Source organism: Opisthorchis viverrini, assembly GCF_000715545.1.
Source record: "Opisthorchis viverrini unplaced genomic scaffold opera_v5_134, whole genome shotgun sequence".
Taxonomy (NCBI): Eukaryota; Metazoa; Platyhelminthes; class Trematoda; order Opisthorchiida; family Opisthorchiidae; genus Opisthorchis; species Opisthorchis viverrini.
The window spans coordinates 1,074,136-1,094,494 of record NW_008751778.1 but is presented as its reverse complement, the minus strand read 5'-3'; the positions used below and the strand labels follow the sequence as shown (position 1 = coordinate 1,094,494).

The following is a 20,359-nucleotide window of genomic DNA, read 5'->3' as shown; positions in this document are numbered from 1 at the left end:
TGTGGGGTGTGTGGATAGTTGCGCATTGCAGGCGGGAGATGATAAATTGCTGCATAAATCCGGCACTGTCAGTGGGTTCTCAAGTGGAGGAGAGAGGAGGTTGTACTGGAGAAAACAGAGGGGTTGAATATGTAAGGCTTGGAGATTTATCTTTGTTCCAAACGCATTTCTATTCCTGCAAACCGACCACTCCAGGAACAGTTCTGCCCCATCTGGTAGCTATTATGTTGCACAATATTTGCAATACAAGAATAACATCTGGGGGAACACTTTCACAGATCCGCCTTGAACACCGGTTTCTAGTGCTCCCACAGCGACTATTAAGAGAAGCGTGGATGAACGAGACGAAAATAGCAACATTCTTAACGTTCGAGAAGAAAATATATACTTGTTATTTCCAGATAGAACACACTCTGAGGTTCATAAAAATCGGACCGATTCGGGCACTTAGCACCGCCAATGACCGCCTGAAAAAGTGGATACTTCACTCAGGCAGTCTCGAGCACCCCGAACAGAAGACGTCACGGCACACTGAATGGCCACTATGTGAATGCGATATATGTACAGATATATATATGTCGTACGGAAGAGGAGTTCGGAGAGTGGCGACCACGTTCTAAACATGGTCTGCCGAATGTCAACGTATACATTTTCTCAACTGTCCGTCGCTTTCGCTTCAGGAAGTAGTTTTAAGTATCCTGAGTTTTAAGGACCATGAAGAATCGATCAGCTGCTAATTGCCCGACTTCACACGAAATATGTTCCGTATTTCAACATGGCTCTGCAGGTGCCCAAACCATCTTTGGTTAGTAGTCTTGTTACAGACATTTGGCCCTGTACAATTGTGGTCACCTTACGACCGTTTTAAACGTAGTACAAGTGGTCTGTAGATGGTTCTCGTGCCTGCTTAGAAAATATCGGACTGGGCTGCCGGTGCTTTGCGTACTGTTTGTTGTTAGAAAATGTGCTGAACTTACAAAATTCTTCTAATTATTCGAATTTTTCTTGGTTCCCGGGGTCAACCTGTGCATTTGTAGTACAATCACTCAGAAATCAACACAGCTTTGTTGCAGGTTTTACAAAATACGCGCACGAATACCGCCTACTCATTCTTTAAATATTCATTTAAAGTTTTTCCAAATATTATGGTGTACTAAATCTTCGCAACCTTTGAACAAACATGTGTGAAATTGAATCCACAACTTGTTGGAGCATGTCGATCCCCATTCGCGCAGCCTGAATATCTATGTAACCGCGGGATGAAACGGGTAAACTTTCACCTTGTTGTAAAATTTGATGGAATTTATTCGGAGCCATAAAATTTTCCCAATCGAACTATTAGCAAAAATTGTTTAAGCAAGCTCGGTGTCTTTCTTGGGCGCGGAATTCGTATTTTCAATAGCTGCTGTGACTCAGCATGATAGGTACGTTGAAACGGTGCGAGATTTTGTGGGAAATTTGGTTGCCTCACGTGTTTACTCCATTATTGGATCTGGAGAAGGTGCACGAAACATTTTCACGTTGATTTTGTCCTTCAACCTTGCGACCTATATAGGAAATTTTTTTCTTGTCTTTGAAGCCTGCATCCAGCCAAACATCTGTGAGAATTTAGTTTCGTACGTATATCGGTACAACCCGACAAACTAGAAATCCAGTATTCAGCGAAGCGTAACAACCAGCACGTATGTATTCAAATTGGCGAATATGTGCAGCATATGGGATATTTAAACAAGAGAATAATGAATAGAGCAACTAATAGAGTATCAGTCATGTTCATCACACAGTCCTACGGAACTCTTAGTAACTAATGAGATTGATGGATCTTCTTATGATAGTCAGTGCGCTGTATTGGGCGCAGGACAAGATTTTGCCTTCATCGGTATCTGATTGTTTGATTGTGCCGAGAGAGTAATTAGTTGGTTTATGGGTATTACAGGCGAACAGTATGATGAGCTAGCCACCATCACGGAATTCTAACACAAATTCAGCAAAGTGAGACGGACTTTTTAGAGCATTTAACACACTCGGATGAGAAATAGTAGGTAAAATTTGAACTACAAGCAATGCACCAGACTGGGCATGATAGTCACGGCTCCGTCATCGCGACTTCGCATTGAGTCCGTGGACAGCCCCGACGTGAACATCCTGGGTGAGCCATTTGGGCTTGTTTGAGAATCAGGATCGGCCAAGGATGGGCAAAGTATATCCATGGATTCATCGAGGGAGTGTGGTTGCTCTTTGCTGTCGTGAGAATGCGGTTCGAAATAACATGCAGACACCAGTGCTCACAGTTTCTAACTTGAGTGGTGAGGCGACACTCTCCGACTTCCAAAACGCTGATCGTGGTCCTAGTGGAAATAGTAGGCGATGTCGGTGTGGGGCCGATGCAAGCCGGCCTGGCCATATGTAAATATTAGGAACGTTCGTTGACGAAACTTTGCCCTCCTAAACTCATAGCTGGTTATGAAATTGTCTATAGGGAGGTGCATGGTCATGTTGCTAGTTTTGACGATAAGGTGACCCCAAAATGGCGCCGTTACGGACAGGGTTCCGCAAAACGAATTTCGTCAAATCGCTTGCATTTTCCTTGCTTCTGTCAGCTTACACATGGAACGACTTTCTGATCAGTTATAAACCATGCTTTGGATTTATGGGATGACTTCCTGGGATATATGCTACAAACGGAACAGGCTTAATTCAGCGACACCGGCTTTTGACTGAAACTGCTTTCTTTTCAATTTTCTGTTAATATTGTTAACTTATTGATAGTTTCATTGGTGAGCCAATCGTTCTTAGTGGAAATTCTGAAACCGTCCGTGGTAGATTTTAACGCATGGGAAGTTGTGGAGAGTAACTGTGGTAAATAAGGTCGGGTTGCTAAGCGTTTTCGGAATCGGTTCGGGTGTATTCAACGCTGCAAGTAAAGCAGTGAATGAAAGGAAGATCTGAAACCACAGCAGAAGTTGGGATGTGAGGTAAGTATGGGGTTAGGATTGTGTTTGGGATGCTAGCGTGCCTTTGAACGGTGGATTTTGACCGTGTAGTCTTAGGCACTGTTTGGGGGGTTAAATGGTGCACAAATGATAACATTGTTTAGAAGGATTCTGTGGATACTCAGGAGGGGGCATCTGACGAAAAGCCGACGAGGTGGAAGAAACTTTGCTGGATAGGCAAAGCGCGCAAAAATTTTGAGTGATCGGAATTCAGGGTTTAAGAATGACGGACAAAAACATAAACATAGAGGGCGTACAAACAAACATCCCTTTTGGTGCATGATAAGAAAAATTCAAATTGAGTGAAATAATGAACCAGTGGCGGTAGCGGGATTGTCACGACCTCTACGGTCAACAAGAACTAAATTTTTATGACCACAGATGAGACTTCTTAGGATTTGGACTGTTGGGCTTATAGCCGGGTTCATACAAAGCAAAAGTTGAATGGTGACGTAGAGGAAGCAGTAATACGAATCGATGGTGGTAGGAATCTCACAGTTATGTCTTACACTGAAACTGTAGATACTCGCTAGTGTCACAGATGGAGCGGGGTCTGAAGAAAAAGTCCCTTGAGGGAGAGAGTTGCTGCTAACTCACAGGAGTGAAAGTCAACTGGACGTTTATATCCCAAATGGAAAGCTCAGCGGTTTAGAATGAAAGCATTCTGAAGGCGGTCAGGGACAGTTGAAGAGTTCGTGCGCAGTTGTAGGTAAGGGTACAAGTGGGCGAGGGCATCGTCAAAGGTGGGGAGTGAACAGTTGCAGGTAAGCTATCAAACTGGATATGGCGGTGCCATGCATCACTGATCTAAGCAACCCGTGATGGACGTCATCTCTGTGATGAGTGGGCTGAGATGTACCGGTGCGCAGACGGTATGATTTTTGATGGATTGGCCCAGGGAATCCGCTAATGTAGAACAAAGCCATTGTAAAAACGCAGGTATTTTTTGGTTCAGATGGAGGTCCCTTCGGGTGTAAACCGTAAGTCAGATGTAGTGAATAACAGCCAAACGCGGCGTCAAAATCAAGTGTAGCCGAAGGTCGAAACTTCGGAAGAAGAGGTAATGGGATGAGATCAGTTAGGCCTGATGAGTTTTAAGAGGCATCAGAGAGGAGTACGCACAAAAATGGGGAAGAGCTGAACGGTTATTACAACTAGGGTGGTGTTTGAATGTGAACAAATGAGACAGGATGGGGTTAGATAAGTATTCAGTAGCCTGGCAATGGATGACTCCCTAAGCCTATCAATACGAGCTATTACATTACCAGAGGCGGAAATATTCACTGTTAGTACTCAGAGACGTGGTGTTGTAAGAAGAAGCAAATGCGAGAACTTATGGCGGTAGAACTTCGGAGATGGTTGACTAGATTTTGCGGGAGTTATTCAATACACTGGACAATACCATAATCTAGGAGAGACAGCTATCGACTTCAGTCAACGAGTGGTGCACGGCGAAAAGGCCTTCACGTGCTAGACTTGTATTCTGAAGTCACACTGCGTACACATTTTGGCGTATATTCATTCCTGGGAGCTGTTGTTAGGTGTTTTTTTGGGTCGGCGACGAAGGCTCTGGTGCGGTGTAACCCCAAGTATGACGGAAGCAGCTACAGCTTTGCACACCGATGTGAGCAGTGGGCATCTCAGGGTACCTTCAGGTTATCATAAGTGTTTTTTAAGAATTTTTTGGATGAAAGGTTCGTTTTTTGCCGCCTGTTGTTTGTAGCCTTGCCAACTAAGCGACACACCGGGACAAGTTCATCACCAGCAGCAACAAACAAGAAGCAGCAACACTATTTGATTGATTTCCTACAATAAAGGCCAGACTCAGGCGATGCACACGCGCTCTCGGGGGGTTGGCGGGCATACGAATGTGGCAAGATACAACGTAACTAACCGACGCTCCCTGCGGGGCGTACCAGACCACCACAAGGAGTTTTCATTCTCCGTGCTTGCCACTGGATCTGCAAGGAGGAAAACCACGAAGCGGTCAAAAACGCGCCTTGTGTGTTAATGAAATACTCCAGCTACCAGCTCTTTTTTTCCAGTAGGACGGAAAGCCGGGCTTGTGAGTAGCTCAGTCCACTCGGACGGGCAATCAGCAAACAGACGCTGGTAAAAGCAGGTCACGGATGAGGCAAGCAAAAACGGCAGATTCCAATGGGACAATGAGAGTGGAACGGTGATATTCAGAGCGGGTGAGCTATAGCTAAACGGCGACTGACAATTTTTTAGTTAACATGTTATGCAGGGGGCGATCCGCGATAATGCTTGTGAGTGTTTGATGGTCTGTGAAGCACATCGTCAGATGGAATCTATATACATATAAAGTATTGATGAAATGCTGACTTCGATTTGCACTTTGTTAGAGCTAAGTACCAGTCGTTAGATAGAGCTGATCGAGTAGTTCAGGGTGAGGACCCGGCTAGTACGAGTTTTAAGGTGCATGGAAGTAAAAGGCAGGCCAGTATCACAACATTTTCAACACGAGCAAGTGTACGAGGGACCGTCATTGGCAGTGTGATTTGGTTATCATTCACTGTTGATGCTTCTTAAGCGGCGTCACGCATAGATCTGAGGCTGCAACGTGCAATTAGCAACAAAGGTGAACGACAAAGCACCCTGTTGCCATGACGGAGGGCGGCGGTTGGTCTCATTTTCTGATGATGATAATAATAATATGGTGGATTGTAGCAGACATCCAACAGCTCTACATTATCTCCTTTTTAGATGTGCATACTAGGGAATCGAGATAATAATGTGTGAACCCAACTTGTGGGTAGCATTCCGTCAGGCGTGACCATTATGGTACATTATAGTCGTCAGGAGCAATAGAATTGAGTTTTCAGGAATGCGGTAATCCGGTCAATAGTAATTAGGGATTCAGTCAAAGAGCCTGCTGCTATTGGCATAATACTATAAGTAAAGCAAAATTGACGCTTATCGAACGCACATACCTTTGAATCACAACCTTCCGAAGAAACAGAACTAATCTCTCGCCTTGCAGAAAGAGAGGTTAACTGTCGCACTTGCGCAGCAGGATTATCGTGGTCATTGAAGCTTGGCGAATCGATGCCGGGTCAAAGGAACGTCTTTGAAATCGGACAGCTTTCTCTTGGTATCTTTTGAGGCCTGTGTGTTAACTGGCGTATGTCAGGCTAGTGAGTCTTGTCTGCAACAAAATTTCCCCCAGTATATCCGATTGTCATCCCTTCATTCTGCTGTATAATTAATTTAAGGCTGACGGCTGTAAACCGGTTTAATATTTGCTTACAACCTGTTTACACCGGAAACTGACTAAAATTTGGCCATGTTTGTGGAAAAATTAAACATCCGGCAATTCCTTAAATCAGCAGTAATTCAGGCATTCAGGTCGTCGATTTCATGCACACAAGAGACGTAAGGCGATCCTGACGACTGTGGCCTGATATGTGTTCCAAAAACCGCTGCCATAACGAACATCAACGCGCGTATCTGCAGCAGCCACTGGAATGTGAAAACCAAAATCGATCCACTAAGGACAAGAAATCCTGTATATCCTCCACCAATCATCCTTCGAAATGAATTGGCTTTGGAGCTTTGTGCTCCATCTTGACTAACCCCAATCGGCATAAAGCAAGCATAAGTCAGAGTGCCTCATGCCTGAGAACGGCTTATGTGTCTCGCTTTCATTCGGCGCACACGACATTGCGGTACGCCATTGTTTGGCTCGATATATCACGCTCCGTCATGGTGGTGGCCGTGGTGTCCGATATTCAAGTCAAGACGTTGCACCATGCTGCGTTCGTCACCCACCGGCCACCCGTCTAGTAGCACGGGTGCTTCGCCCATCGCCGGTGGTTCTGAGCATGGCCTTTAATTCAGGAAATCAGCAAAAGAGCACTTTGTTTTCTGTTTGTTGCTGTTGGGCTGGATTCGTCTAGCTTGTTTCATTTAGCTGGCAAACGTACAAGCTACAGACGATGAAAAATGACCGAAAAGGTAATAAAACTCTCCTCCCGCCTGTTAAAAAGAAATTCGTAAAAAACACATGGGATGGACCGGAGATTCTGTAATGCCCATGGCTTACATCGGCGTGCGGAGATGTAGCCTCCCTTGTCATACGTGTGTGTAGGGCACCAAATTAGTCAACCACTTAGTCAACCAACGAAAGCACACGCACCTACCTATCACTCCCAGGAGTGAACATATACAGTGAGAGGTATACGTGTACAGAGGTTCGCAACCCCATACTGCCAGCACGCAAGGCTAGTGGCCAAAAGCTTTTTATTCGCCACGCACCGCTTGTCATCTTGAAGCTGATAGCAGTGCTTCGGGGGCTGGTGATTATTTCTTTTACACTTACTTTCTCTCCTGGTACTGTCAAACTCATGTAGTAAATACAAATTTAACCAGTCCAACATCTCGGAAGTTCCCTCCTACCAGCCCCTATACATCTGCTTCCCTAACCACACCACCACCCAGCGTGCATCTATCGGCTGTTTCTGGATCCCTTGTACTTTATTATCATGTGTTAGCAAACCCAACCCCCGGTTGGTAGTCTACTAAGTACAAATCCATTCCCATCCTATCCCATCATTACTTGTCATCACCCAAGTCGTTGTAGACGTCAAGTTTCTCTTTCTATATATACTAATGCACATTATCCCATCTGATGCTTTCTCAAACTCCCCATGCTTTACTAATCTCATCTCATCCCCGCATCCTCTCAAGCTTTGAACTTCGGCAATACGCGATTCGGTCGACCTGGTTGGCTATTGTCCACCTCGTTTCTCAGCCTATTTCACTATCTACACAATCTCTTTCAAGTTGAGAGTGGGCATTGTTATTGTTGGTTCCTTCCTCCGATCAATTTTTGCCAAAAAAGGCAATGGCAAACTTGTTCAGTGTCTCCCAAAGTGAAATGATTCGTGGCACAAAGCTAATGTTATAATGAGAACTTGACGTTAAATTTCAGTCCTACCAAACGTTTCCGTGACTTAACTGCAAGTCTTTGTTTACAAAACTGTGAAAGATCCTAGTCTGTTTTTGGGACGATAAGCATCATTTTTTTCTTTTTAAGTAAATGTGGTAAGAACACCGCTGCAGACAGCGTGCTTTGAGTCACATTTGCTTGCAGTGGTATTCAATAATCCAATAGTGTTTGTCTTGTGTTGAAAGATTCCGTATACATCTTTGTGATCAACTTCAGATCAACTTAATTGAGGTTAGGTGGAGGTCCTCGAGCAACTCAAACTGATTGCTACGATTGTACTCAAGCGTTCGGACAGACTCGCGGGTTTGAAAAACCACATAAGATAGGGGGTTATCATAATTGTTTCAACATAATTTACGCCGAATATCACATGGGTTTGGCATAGTTCGGCAGAGATGGCTGTTTCATGGTCACTTCGCCAATGTTGGACTATTTTGAATCAGTATTTGATCACGAACGGGCTAACCTATGACTGCAATAAAGTAAACATTTTATGGTTAGCTGGCCACAGTTTGCGCGCACTTTGTGGCCATCTAAGCACAATTTATGTAGGTATACTAATATGCAAAAATAATCATCCTTAGCTTGCAATTTTCTTTTAAAGCGAGACTGCCCATCGACCTGAGGAAGCACGTGGCTTGAGTTACTTCCGGATTGCCATTTTATATAGTTGATCTGCTCCATTGTTTACTGGCTATATATTGTCCACCAAGTAGATGTTCGAGAAAATTTCTTGGCCATATACATATAGTCTGACTACTCCGCGACTAAGCCATAATGGATAATCTTTTATAAAAGCACTCTTTTTTGGCTACGCCACGGTTATCTCAGCCATACCTGAAAGCAAAGCGCGGCACAACCATCATAATCCGGCGAATTGAGCTGGTTGTATGCAAAGGTTCACAGGTGGGACCGGAGCATTTTAGAGAATTCCGAAATATAAATTCCAGTGAGAATAAAAATGGGAAGACGTGCTGCCCAAAAGTGGTCCTAACAAGTGCTTCTGTTTATCTATTTTGATTTTAAGGTCCGTGAGCTCCCCGATTGCGGGGAGAGGTGTGCGTATTTTTCGGTCCTCTTAGAGCGCAACGAGAAGTAGCAGCAAACGATAACATGATCCTTGTAGGTGAAAACGATGACGTCTCTACGTGCACACAACCATTCATACTGACCTGTTGCAGTGGACAGTACATGTTATTCCAGGGTCTATTTTCTGGATGTTCTCAGTCACGTTGCTGCTCGTGATACTTTTAGGGTGTGTGTATACTCTGGCGGACCCATGATTCTTAGCTGAAATCTACGGTTCTTAGTCCGAGTCCCACCACCGTCAGCTCACCGATACTTAACTTCTGGGTGTGGGCAATAATAATCTCATAACTAGGCACTTATATCACTTCGAAATGTTGGATTTTCCTGGGCTGACAAATTGCGTTGTTCCATGTAAAATTTCCCGAAGTGCGACCAATCATTTCAACAGCTCAGGACAATTCGCGCAGGCCGAAGTTCCTTTCTATATCTCTTAACACTTATCCACCTCGTAGTTGGACGTAAAATGAGTTCTGGCCCAACGTTTTGGCTTCGTCAATGTAAAAACATCCCAATGTTATCTGAGGCTACTACACCAAACCGTCCTTCAAAACCTGTCGGTGTTTTTTGGTGCTGTCTCGGTCATTCAGCATCAACCAAGTGGTTGCTCACAACAGTTCCATGCCCTTTTAGACTGCGATGGTGTTGTGGCAGTGATCTCGACCTGTTTTCGTTTTATGATCGGCTAAAGTAATTCTGTTTCCTCTTCTGTGCAGCATTCGTGAAGCTCACGGAATCCCAAACAAGTTTCGGCAACTTCTCTCATGAATTGTTAGCTCGACTGAAAAAGGAAGAATTTAAAAGCGAATATGCACTTTTCAATATATATATATATGTGTATTTTATACGTGAAACAACCGGAGACCAGCAACTTTTACATCATTCTTCAATGGAGTATCGAAGGTTTCCGGTGGCGGCACTGTCCACGTACAGCGCAACTGAGCTACGGTGCTTCTCAGATAAGCCTTATCTTGGCGTGTGAAATCACAGCAAATATTCAGGACTGATTCTTCCAATAGCCCTTCACGAATTTAAATGAGCATATGTTGCCGTTTTCGTAGCTGCAGTACTGCCGATGCTGTCGCCAATAGCCTCTACCTTTCCGAAATTTGTGCGTGGGAAAGACTTCCCAGGCTGTATCGGCGGAATCGGTTTTGTGTGTCTTTGGCTCTTGTGGGACGCGACCGCCCCCCCCCCCACTTCACCAAAACAGGCATCACCTCTTAAGCTACTCTCCCCATCTGGTAAGCATATTTTCCCACCAACATGCCTGTCTTTGCGCGAGTTAAAATTTCGCATTTTTTGGTCCAGTATGAGCCACTGAAATTTACGCTGGCCTAGCGTTCCCTTTTTAGAGCGCAGTGTGGGTGCATGGCCTCTCCGTCGTGGCGAGAAGGTTCGGAATCGGGTGACACAGCTTCGTTATAGGTGATTGCCTCTGTGTCACAGGCAGTCCGAATGCTTATCACTAAAGCAGGTAACATTTTAACAATCGCATTCGAAGCTCATGAGGTGGATTTCCCCTCAGAAGGTGGGCGCTTCATGTATATTCCGGGCAAATATCGAGCGGGTTTGGATAACACTCCCAGCCTCTGGAGCATCCTGTGTGGCTTTGGCATCGTTGATAGCGCATGTCGCAAACGCTCCAAGGGTTTAGTGTGAATACCATGGGGTTCACCTTTCAGAAGGCCACATAATGCGGGTGGTTGAGAATTCAGTTGGCGTAGTGCGTCAAGTCACCAAAAGGCAGCTGAAATACAGTTCACCAGCGATCATAAAATCCTATATTTTAGCCAGCCAACTTGTTTGCGGTGTGTGCGAATCAGAGTTTGAAGCCGGGAAGATTGAGGAAATTTTGTGAAAAGTTCAAGCGCGTTAGTCGGATGGAGCTCGGCTTATTCACTCGTTGGAGACAATGCAGTAAGATGCAGCGCTGCACCCATATGACGAAATGTAGGTGATGCCGTAAGATGACTAAGTGATTCACCACCGCTGATGCACAAAAGCCTGCAATGCAGATTGCCCTCTGCTGGCAGAAAAATTGAGCGTGAGAAAACGTATTGTCGGAAGCTCTTCACTGTACATGCCCTCCGTGGATACTCCTCTGAAAAAGCTGAAGGTATTATCACCCTGAAAAGTCCCCGCGATGCTGAAGTCAGCACATTTTCTGAACCTCACTCACCCACCTAATCTGCCGTGCAATGCCGAGCTTTAAGGTCACAAGAGGTAACGAAATCCGTCGTTAGGTTCATAACTGTGTAGATAAACATTCATTTCGGGAATCTCGGTTCCGTTAAAGGCCCGGGATAGATGTTCTTGATGGCGTGGTAACCCCATAAGTGTTTCACTAAGTGGCGTAGGAGCGTGATGCAGACGTGCCTATGCTCCAAAGGTCTCTGAAATGTTCTCGCATTCTTAAAAAATGATGTCAAATACGGACCTTATTGTACTCGTTGTTAACAAGGCTATTGATTTAGCTATCAGAATTGGTTTGACACTGCGGGCCCTACTGGTTCTCATACCGTCGCTTACTTGCTGTTCTTGAAGATTTCATTGGAATAGCCCATGATGGCTCCTGTTTCTGCCAGTCCATGAAACGCTAACCGAATAAACATGGTCGGCGTCACTTCTGACCGGCTTTCGTGGGAGAAATCCTCAACAGCAACCAGAGAACGTATCCGTAGTTCTTTATTTTTCAGGTGGCGGCAGATAAGCTGATCTGAAGATATTCGCACTCTGTCTCAGGGATCACCCAGATCAAACATGACGTTCAGGCTTACCTGCGTCCACGTGATTCTTTTTGTGTCGGGCTCCAGTAATCCGTAAGCCTAACTTACTTATTTACGAAGCATTTTTCTCATGGAAAGTTGGGCAAAATGCATTGAATGAGGGAGGCGGATGTAGCCGAAGCTGTGGACGATAACGCCCACTAGAAATTTGCTCGTTTCGTGAGTACCAAAAAGTAAATACAATTTACGAGGTTGGAAAGCTCTTGAGTGTGGAGCATTAAATGTCACAAAATCGGCTAGATAAGTTGTTTTGGGCGTTAGAAATCCTCATGGCGTATACGGTAGGTCTTCTGAGATTGGACCTGGTGAACGAATTTTCAAATTTTGAATTTCGCGCCGGTTGCACCTGAGAGCGGTTGCTATATCAAGTGGATACAACCTCCTGAAGTTACGACGCTTAATTCAACACATGACAAAAGAAGGTGTAGCTAGTGAATGGATTTAGTTGTCAATACACGTAGTGACCTCACTTGGATGCCACCTGCGACCTTGACACCCAGTCATTCGGCCGCTGCTTACTCCACGGTTTCGTTCGCGCTTGCTGTCCTGTGTTTGCTGTTGTTGCGGCGTTTACAGAGGAAGGTATCGCTCGAGATCGATAATCTGGTCATGACTGGGACTACTGTTGTGTTTGACATTAACATCGCAAACACAGAAGAGCGGCGTGAATGGTCGTACCTTGAGCTCGTAGAAAACCACCTAGTATGCTGCAATTGTTAAGTTGGTTTACTGCTGCTTAAGTGTGATGGTGTGACTTCATTGAAGTACTTAGTTTAGACAGTTGGCTTGTCGTATATGATGTCTATTGCTTATAAAACGTTCCATTCTTGCGTAGTGTTAGCCGCGGGGAATGCCTGAATTGGCATCCGTCCGTGACCTTGTGCGTGGGCGTAGGGCCGATCGATAGATTATTGGATAGTTCGTTACATATCTGTGGTTATTCATCTCTGGAAGCTGTTTTTGCACAAATGTAGCGTATATTACTCTATTATCTCACCTCGTATATAGCTGAAAAATGCGGACGATAAAGTTGCGTCGGATCCCTTCTCCGAGACCGACATGCTGGATCAGAAACGGCTGGTCGATTTGGCCAAATCGTTGGAAAGAAAATATGTAAGGCATTTACTTGCTTTGATCAGTGGCTTTTAAGGGTACTATGGTTACCATGAAGAAAAGTGGGAAACGTAAAAGGATTCGTATCGATGACTTTCTGGACCCGGGTGAGGGGTACGATACTCAAGACTCCTTTATTGATGATTCAGAAGCGGTATGTCCTGTACTGTGCTATTCTTACTTCAGGTTGATGTGTATGTTGCTCCGAATGTTTCAACCAAACACGGCGGTTTCTTCGTCTACGAGGGTGCACTCGAGGGATTGGAAGACGAAAGCATTGAGATTGAAGCTCCTGTAGGTGCGAAGCCATCGAATTCTAGCATGCTCTCAAGGCCTGTAGCTATGAAAAATAAGTCCAAGTAAGTTACTGGCTTCCAAATGTTTCATGGCAAGCTTAATCTTTCCTCACCCATACTCCGACTGGGTTTCTCACCCCAGTCTACGAAGGGGATAGGCGGACCAGTCCGGGTAGTTGTAGAGAAACTGCTCCCTCATATTTCATGAATTGATGGAATGCGTCACTGTTGGATAACTGCTGAGTAACACTTACTAGCGCGCTATAAATCCCGGTTAGAAATATGCTATGGGAAACCTCAATGTGGGATCGAGGTTAAGGGGCGAGATGGCTCAATGGTTAGATCGCGAATTTACTCACCGGAAGGTCCGTGTTTCGACTTCCCTCTCGACTTCCAATGTCTAGGCTTGAGTAACCTGGCAGTGTCCCAACCTTCGCGCTCCCTTCGGATGGCATGGCAGCTGGCACCGATTTTTAAAAATCTGCTATGAGTTCTCAAAACCCGGTGCAGCACAAAATCGGGCTCAAGAATCGAGATCACTTTTTGCCAAGGTGAGCCAGTGGTCGCTGCTCACCTGAGAAGGACAACGCTTTACTCTGCAACTATCCTTCGGGGTCCTTCACGGCTCGACGGTTTGCCTTCGATGACCTTTTGACGATCATGAATCCCCTCTTACTTTTGACCAACGGCCCCCATGCACTGAAGACGTGATCTTAAGGTCGTCATACCATGTAATCAGAATTAAGGGTAGTTTACCTATTGTTAGTTGACGACTTTCTTGTTTTAAAGGGTGACCCGTGTTGTTCTTCCATTTTTTGCAATTCCAGACCGTGACACAATCATTCAGCGGACCTTGGGATCCCCATTCATTCAGACATTGGTGGTAGCCCAGCATCGAGAGCCTACCACCACTACTAACAAATATAAGGCTCTCCATGAAGCTTCTAATTCAGTAGGAGGAGCATGAAATGTCTGGGGGACCTGGGTGAAAGTGGGAAACTAGATTCCTGGATTTGGTGCAAACGTGGCCAGGAAGCTTGTTTGAGAGTCGTCCAGCACACCCTACACCGGGGGATAACATCATCTCTCTAGTCACTTACAGGCGGCTACGCAGGAACTCGTCCTCACAGTCGAATCCCTAGGACCCCCGGTTTTCCCTTCAGAAAAATAAACCGCGTTAGAACGTTCTTTGTCGCATCATGAAGGTTTCGCGTCACTGCAACCAACGACCGCACTCGCCTTAGTTGGGTTCCCTGTCATCCCGCGTAGTCTGCGCAAACGCGGGGTATCTAAACACCATCCGGTCATCGTTCTACCGGATCTTCGTTTTGTAGTCAACCCGTGACTTACTGGCGTGAGGATATATGGAGGTTGTCCAAAAGATGTCATGAACCAAGTGGTGTCCGATACTGGTGCCAACTCCATTCCAATCCATTTTCATGGTAAACGAGATGTTCAAATAACTACCGACAAAAACGCCGTTCTGGAGTTTGCAGATGACGTTCTCATCTTCGAATAGAACTAGAAAAAAGCATTTTAGATGAACTGGTTGATCTTCTCCTCCTTTACCATGAGCCTTGCATCCGCAATGTGAAAATCATGCTTTTGGACCTGCAGTCACTGGACAACCCAGGGATGGGCACCATGGGTTGTTGCTCCTTGTAGATATCTTGGAACTTGTATAAGCTCCGCTCACGGTTTGAAGGGTGAGGTCGACACCAAAATCTCCAACGTTCAAGTCGCGTTTGCTATTCGGAGATGGATGTGGAGGAAAGTGGTATACTTCTGGATTACAAGGAATATGTTGGGCTTTTCTGCCGTATATTATGCGACGTGGCCTCTGCACGAAGCGCAACTGCAACCATTGTCTCGGAACCATGGCTCGCGTAGCCTGGTGTTAATGAGTGGAATATTCGGTTGCACAACGGGGATTTTAATCGGAGAATGTGTCCAGCACCGAAAGCTGCGGGTGGTTTTATCAAAAGAAAAAGAAATAAAAAGTCATTCAGTTATAACACGCTTCTAGTTCTTAGGTGCCATGCCACACGAAAGAGGCTCGAGTCTGGGATGCTGCCAGGCTGCCCAAACCTGGACAAGGGAAGTCAAGAGACAGAGGTCGGGTTCGAACCGCGGATCTTCCAGTCAATATATTCGCGCTCTAACCACTTGAGCCATCTCGCCCCTTTTGTCAGGCATTCCTTATGCCGAATCATCGTTTACGGAGAGGTATTTTGTTTCCTTGGTCTAATTCAAAGTGGCGCAAGCAGCAAGGTGGTCGACATTCGATCTGGCTGAGAGGCATGAGATCGATTAAGAAAGTCTCGGTACTGTCGCTCAATTTCTTCGTGGCTGCTAGTATGTTTCAGTGGCGTCCTTACTTCCTCCTTCTTAGATAGTCCTAATGAGTGTTCAGAGGTGTAGGTACCTCTGTTTCTGGTAGACCGGCACTTAGCCCTTTGCCCTTCCACTTCTGTTCTCTTCTTCACATTGATGGTTTCGAAGAAATCATGCCTGTAAGGCAGAAAAAGCATCAGGGTAGGAAACTGATGTGCTGCCTTTGGTGAGTGATTATAGTAAATTCAGGATTTCTATCCCACACTGCGATTTTCAATACCCATACCGCGCCAGATCGACCAGCATCCACCTCTGGCTCAGGCCGTGCTTTTATTTTTTGATTGATTCATCTTTTGTCTCCAAACAACGCTCAGTATACCCTGGTTCATTCATACAGAGGAAATCTCGGTACGAACCCAGATTTCTTTCACGGTGCTCTTGATGTATCTGGTGTATTCGACGAAATGGTTGATGTTATTCACGGTGCAGGAGCTCTGCATAGCCCCTGGGGTCAATGGTTGGTTCAGCTATAGCATCTTTCGGATGCTTGGTTGCCATGCCATCCGATGGAAGCACAGGGACCGGGATAATTTCATGCTGCCCAAGCATGAACGGGGGAAGTCGAGATGCAGAGGCCGGGTTCGAACCACGAACCCTTCGGTCAGCAAAATCGTGCCTTCACAATGGCTATCTGAGGCCTGGACTACATTCCGGTCATTTTTGCGCTGTTCGATTATCTGGCCAAATTAACCTCAACGGATTTCGACGCGATAGGCAGTGTTTATCTGTTTTATCAGCATACGTTTCCGTAAACGGCATATCTGATGCCGTGAAAGGGCTCCAGTCGTTATTTGTCACGATTGCTTAGGTCAGGTGTATGAATGCTCAGTTTGGGTCGACTAATTCATTCTGGAGTTCATTTTAGAGTACACCACTTGACTCTGACGATGGCATTGTGTGGGTGCGCCTATCGGTTCGTTCCTTCGGAATACAGCGGCTGGTGCCTACTCACCTTGTACCTCATTAATACCGAGTTCAGTTGACTGAAATGCTTTGGGTACTAAGCTGCTGTATAATTACTGCCACAGTGATCATCTTTTTGAAGTCACTCTTCCCTTCCCGCTCCCACTGTCGCTCGTTTGCCTGCCTTGGTTAAGTTTTTACGGTAGTCCTTGTTTAATTGTATCACTCCGCTGCCTATCCGAATTATTTCCCTTCATTTTTCTATGACATTTCATAGAATCCTAGCATTTCATGGAAAGGAAGGAGAGGAGGGAACCCATTGTAGAGGTTGAAAATGAAACAGTGGAAGAGAATGACACTGATTAAAACAAGCTCAGGTTGCTGATTATTCGCTGACAGAATACAGAGATCTGGAGGGAGGGACACCGAGAGTCGGTGGGAGCCTTTCTGGGAAAATGTGAAGAATGGCATCAGTGGATGCTGTTGCAAACTGCAATAGAGCAGTAGAAACGATGGGCTCTGAGAACCACGGACCGCGATAGTTTCGACAGGAAAGAGAGCGTTTGCATACCAAAGATGAACGAGAGACTGGAATGACGGTCAGTGGTTAGTCGCCAGATTTGATGAGTCTTGCGCATATTGTGGATCTAGGTGGGTCGTGGTGTGTCGCTCCAAAATCTGCTTGCGATATTTTAGCTTTTGGAGAACCTGTCCTCTCGAAATCAGGAAAAGTTAAATAGAGATTGACTACTTTTGGAAACCAACACTTGGGAGAATCTCAAGGCCAGCAGCTTTATGTAGACAGACTAGGAATGGTTACTGATGAGGGGGAAAACTCAGAGCGCACGCACTAAGCATAGGAATATTCGAGAGTTTGTGGTTGGGGAGAAAAATAGACGCAACTGATTCAACATGGGCTATGTTCTACCTGTTTTGCTGATTTCCATTCCGTAAACTTGGCGATGCTTGCCATGTAGAACCATACGCTCACTCTGAAATCTGGGATCGAAATAATTCTGGGGTTGGAGTAACTCATAAATATTGGGGACGTGGACAATACTGCCTTTTATGGGTCATTACCTCTACCCTATAGTCTAGCATACACTTCGCCTCCAAAAAGTGTAAAGTGGTAACGTAGAAGTTTATTGGATCAAACGCAAACTTTGTGATTACTTATTAGAGAGCCGAAGCGGTAAATAAATATTTTCACCTGAACGGTTGCATAGGTCCTGTCGGAAGATCAACGAAAGAAATGGATGTGCGAAGGTCGTCTTATACCAAACGCTGATATATACAGCCTGCGCCTGAGTTAATACGCATATCGACAGTACAACGTGCACTGCTGCATTGCGACTCATTTGGCTTCATTAATAAAACCTTAAGTTGCTGCTGCGTTGAGTAGGTCAAGTTTAGGGGACTGGCATCTATTCGGGATGGAAGAACCTCCTGAAATCAACTACATCTTCAGCTACTCAATCAGCTTCCGATATTTGGCCGAATGGATGGTGCATTATGCGTTTAATCAGTTGCCTGTAGGCCTTCTGGGGCTTTCTCCGTGTCAGTACTCTCTTGGAATAATTAGCAAAGCTTGCTGATTTCCTACCTGTTCGAAGGTTGTTCACAACTGGACGACAAAAGGCTATTTTACTTGAAAGAGGTGCTTGTGTGTAATATGAACTAGCTTTTTTATCTCAGACTTTTCCTATCGTTGTTTCTGGGTCACATTGTCTTTTAAGGACACCGATGGCTTCTGACGTAAGACATTACTAATGTAATTGCTGAACACTCCTCAACAACCCACTGTTCGTCAGGTTTGCGAAGTGGCTGGATTTCCGTCAACTGTGTGTTGTTTTCGAACACAATTATGCTCAATTGGCGAAATACACTCACGAAAGTCCCACTTGAGTCTCTCATGTGCACTATTTCTCAACTGAATGCGCCGCGCAAAGACTAGCTCACATAGAGAAGAATGTCGGTAGCTCCGGTAGCGTAGATGGTCGTTGCTTGTTCGCCTGAGCTGGACAATTTTGGTTGCAAACATTTCATCACCAATCGAGGTGACATCATCAGTGCGTAGTTGTGCGTAGCGGTGGGTTAGTGGTTGTCACTACTACCCACTAATCCACCGCTACGCACAACTACACACTGATGATGTCACCTGGATTGGTGGTGAAACGTTTGCAACCAAATTGCCCAGCTCAGCGAACAAGCCAACGACCAACTAGCTCACATTTCAGCTGTGATGATATCCGAGATATTAAAGCGTATTTTTTGGTGCAACGCACTACTCATGAGGTTGTTGGAAACTCTTGGTCAGCTTAGAACAGATTTTGCCCTTTAAGCTAAGCCTAGTCCCTGAGTTTTCGTCAGCCTAAATTCTAGTCAAACATAAGTTGTACCAATTGGTCTTGTTCCATCATCTTCAGGGAACTCTTGGAGAAAGCTGTCAAACGTCTCTCCGCTTCAAAGCAATCAGCTGCTGCACATCGCCGTAAACTAGCCAACTTGGATTCCGTGTTCGATGCAGTGCTTTCTTGTTCAGAAAATTGTTCACCTGGGAAACGTGCTGCCGCTGCTACCGAGTCACCGGTTAAACCCGCCCCAAACACTGTCCTCGAATCATTGCAGTCGAACGCCAACAATAATAACAAGGTGAAAAATGCGCCCATCGGAGTTGATGAGTCTTCAAAGCAACCCTCGCCATCGCCACCACCGTCACCACAGCAACAACAGCAGCCGAATGTCAGCCCTCCTCCACCTTTGCCAGCTTCCTTGTCTAGCGATGTAACAAATTCCGTAGCTAATCTTATTAAGGCAAGTTTCATTCGGAGCTCTAACTTTTGTGGAGCTTTCTTTTTTCGGTTCGCTTGCCGCACTCTTTCTACCAAACGATTATGATTGTCGAACGAAAACCACTACTCAACTGTCGCAATGATAATACAACAAACCTGCAGGAACAGCCACCACGAAAAATGCTCATTCGGCTTCTGAATGTAGCTTCCTTCCTTTTTTGACGGGAGCGAAGTTGGATGTAGCTTACCAGGAATACCTTTATGGATTGTCCAGGCTGCAGCCTCACCCTCATTGGAGAGTACTACACTGTGACTGTGTGACTTTAGATCGCCTTGGTAAATCGGACTGGTGTGCTGGAATAGTGGACGACACTGAAGCTAAAAAGCACTCAGAGATGTGGCCTTCATTATTTGGCCGTTCAGTCGCTTTCTAGAAATAGTGAGATGCTATTCGACATATTTTTCTGTTATGTGGTTCCGGTTGTTGTACTCCGTAGTGGTCGAGCAAGAATTGTTCATGACCGTGCTGTTCCATCAGCAAAAATTCGGCCGAATTACAGTTCCAAGTATTTTTAGGTCTGTTTGTCCCTACATGATCCAGTGGTAGTTTATATAGGCGGATAAAGTTGGTCTGGGAACAACGGATCTTTTGAGTAACTTGAAAACACAGTAGGAGAGAGTAGCAAGTCAGTTTCTCCATATTCACTCACTCCCATAGTAAACTTGCAGCTTTTCTTCAGAGGTTTACTATACCTAGGTTAATGATAGGCAAGGCATACCATAACACCAGCTGCCACTGCCCACATCCTTCGTCATCATAGTCAGCTCGAGGAGGACCAATTTCCTCATTTGGGTGTAAGGTTGTGGTGGATTTTGGGCGTTTCTTCTGGTCATTTCTTTCGGGAGCTCATGTGGCCTTTATCTCCACCGTTATAGCCGTTTATCTGTTACGAACGACCCTGGAGATCATCACTTAGTCACTTTTCTGGCTTCATTTCCTTTTAGCTGGGGTCATCCGGTG

General features: G+C 45.4%; 1 protein-coding gene across 1 annotated transcript in view; it reads left to right on the top strand.

Annotated features, from left to right (window-relative positions):
• Window positions 1-12,358: 12,358 nt before the first annotated feature.
• Window positions 12,359-20,359, top strand: part of T265_06094 (hypothetical protein) — a gene marked incomplete at both ends in the record, with an annotated part of 24,159 nt that continues 16,158 nt past the window's right edge. The window contains 6 exons of the mRNA XM_009171272.1: window positions 12,359-12,542; window positions 12,849-12,953; window positions 12,991-13,107; window positions 13,140-13,312; window positions 18,973-19,388; window positions 20,344-20,359. The exon at window positions 20,344-20,359 is cut by the window's right edge and continues 54 nt beyond it. Coding sequence (XP_009169536.1) covers window positions 12,450-12,542; window positions 12,849-12,953; window positions 12,991-13,107; window positions 13,140-13,312; window positions 18,973-19,388; window positions 20,344-20,359 — 920 coding nt within the window. The remainder of the gene's footprint in view (window positions 12,543-12,848; window positions 12,954-12,990; window positions 13,108-13,139; window positions 13,313-18,972; window positions 19,389-20,343) is intronic.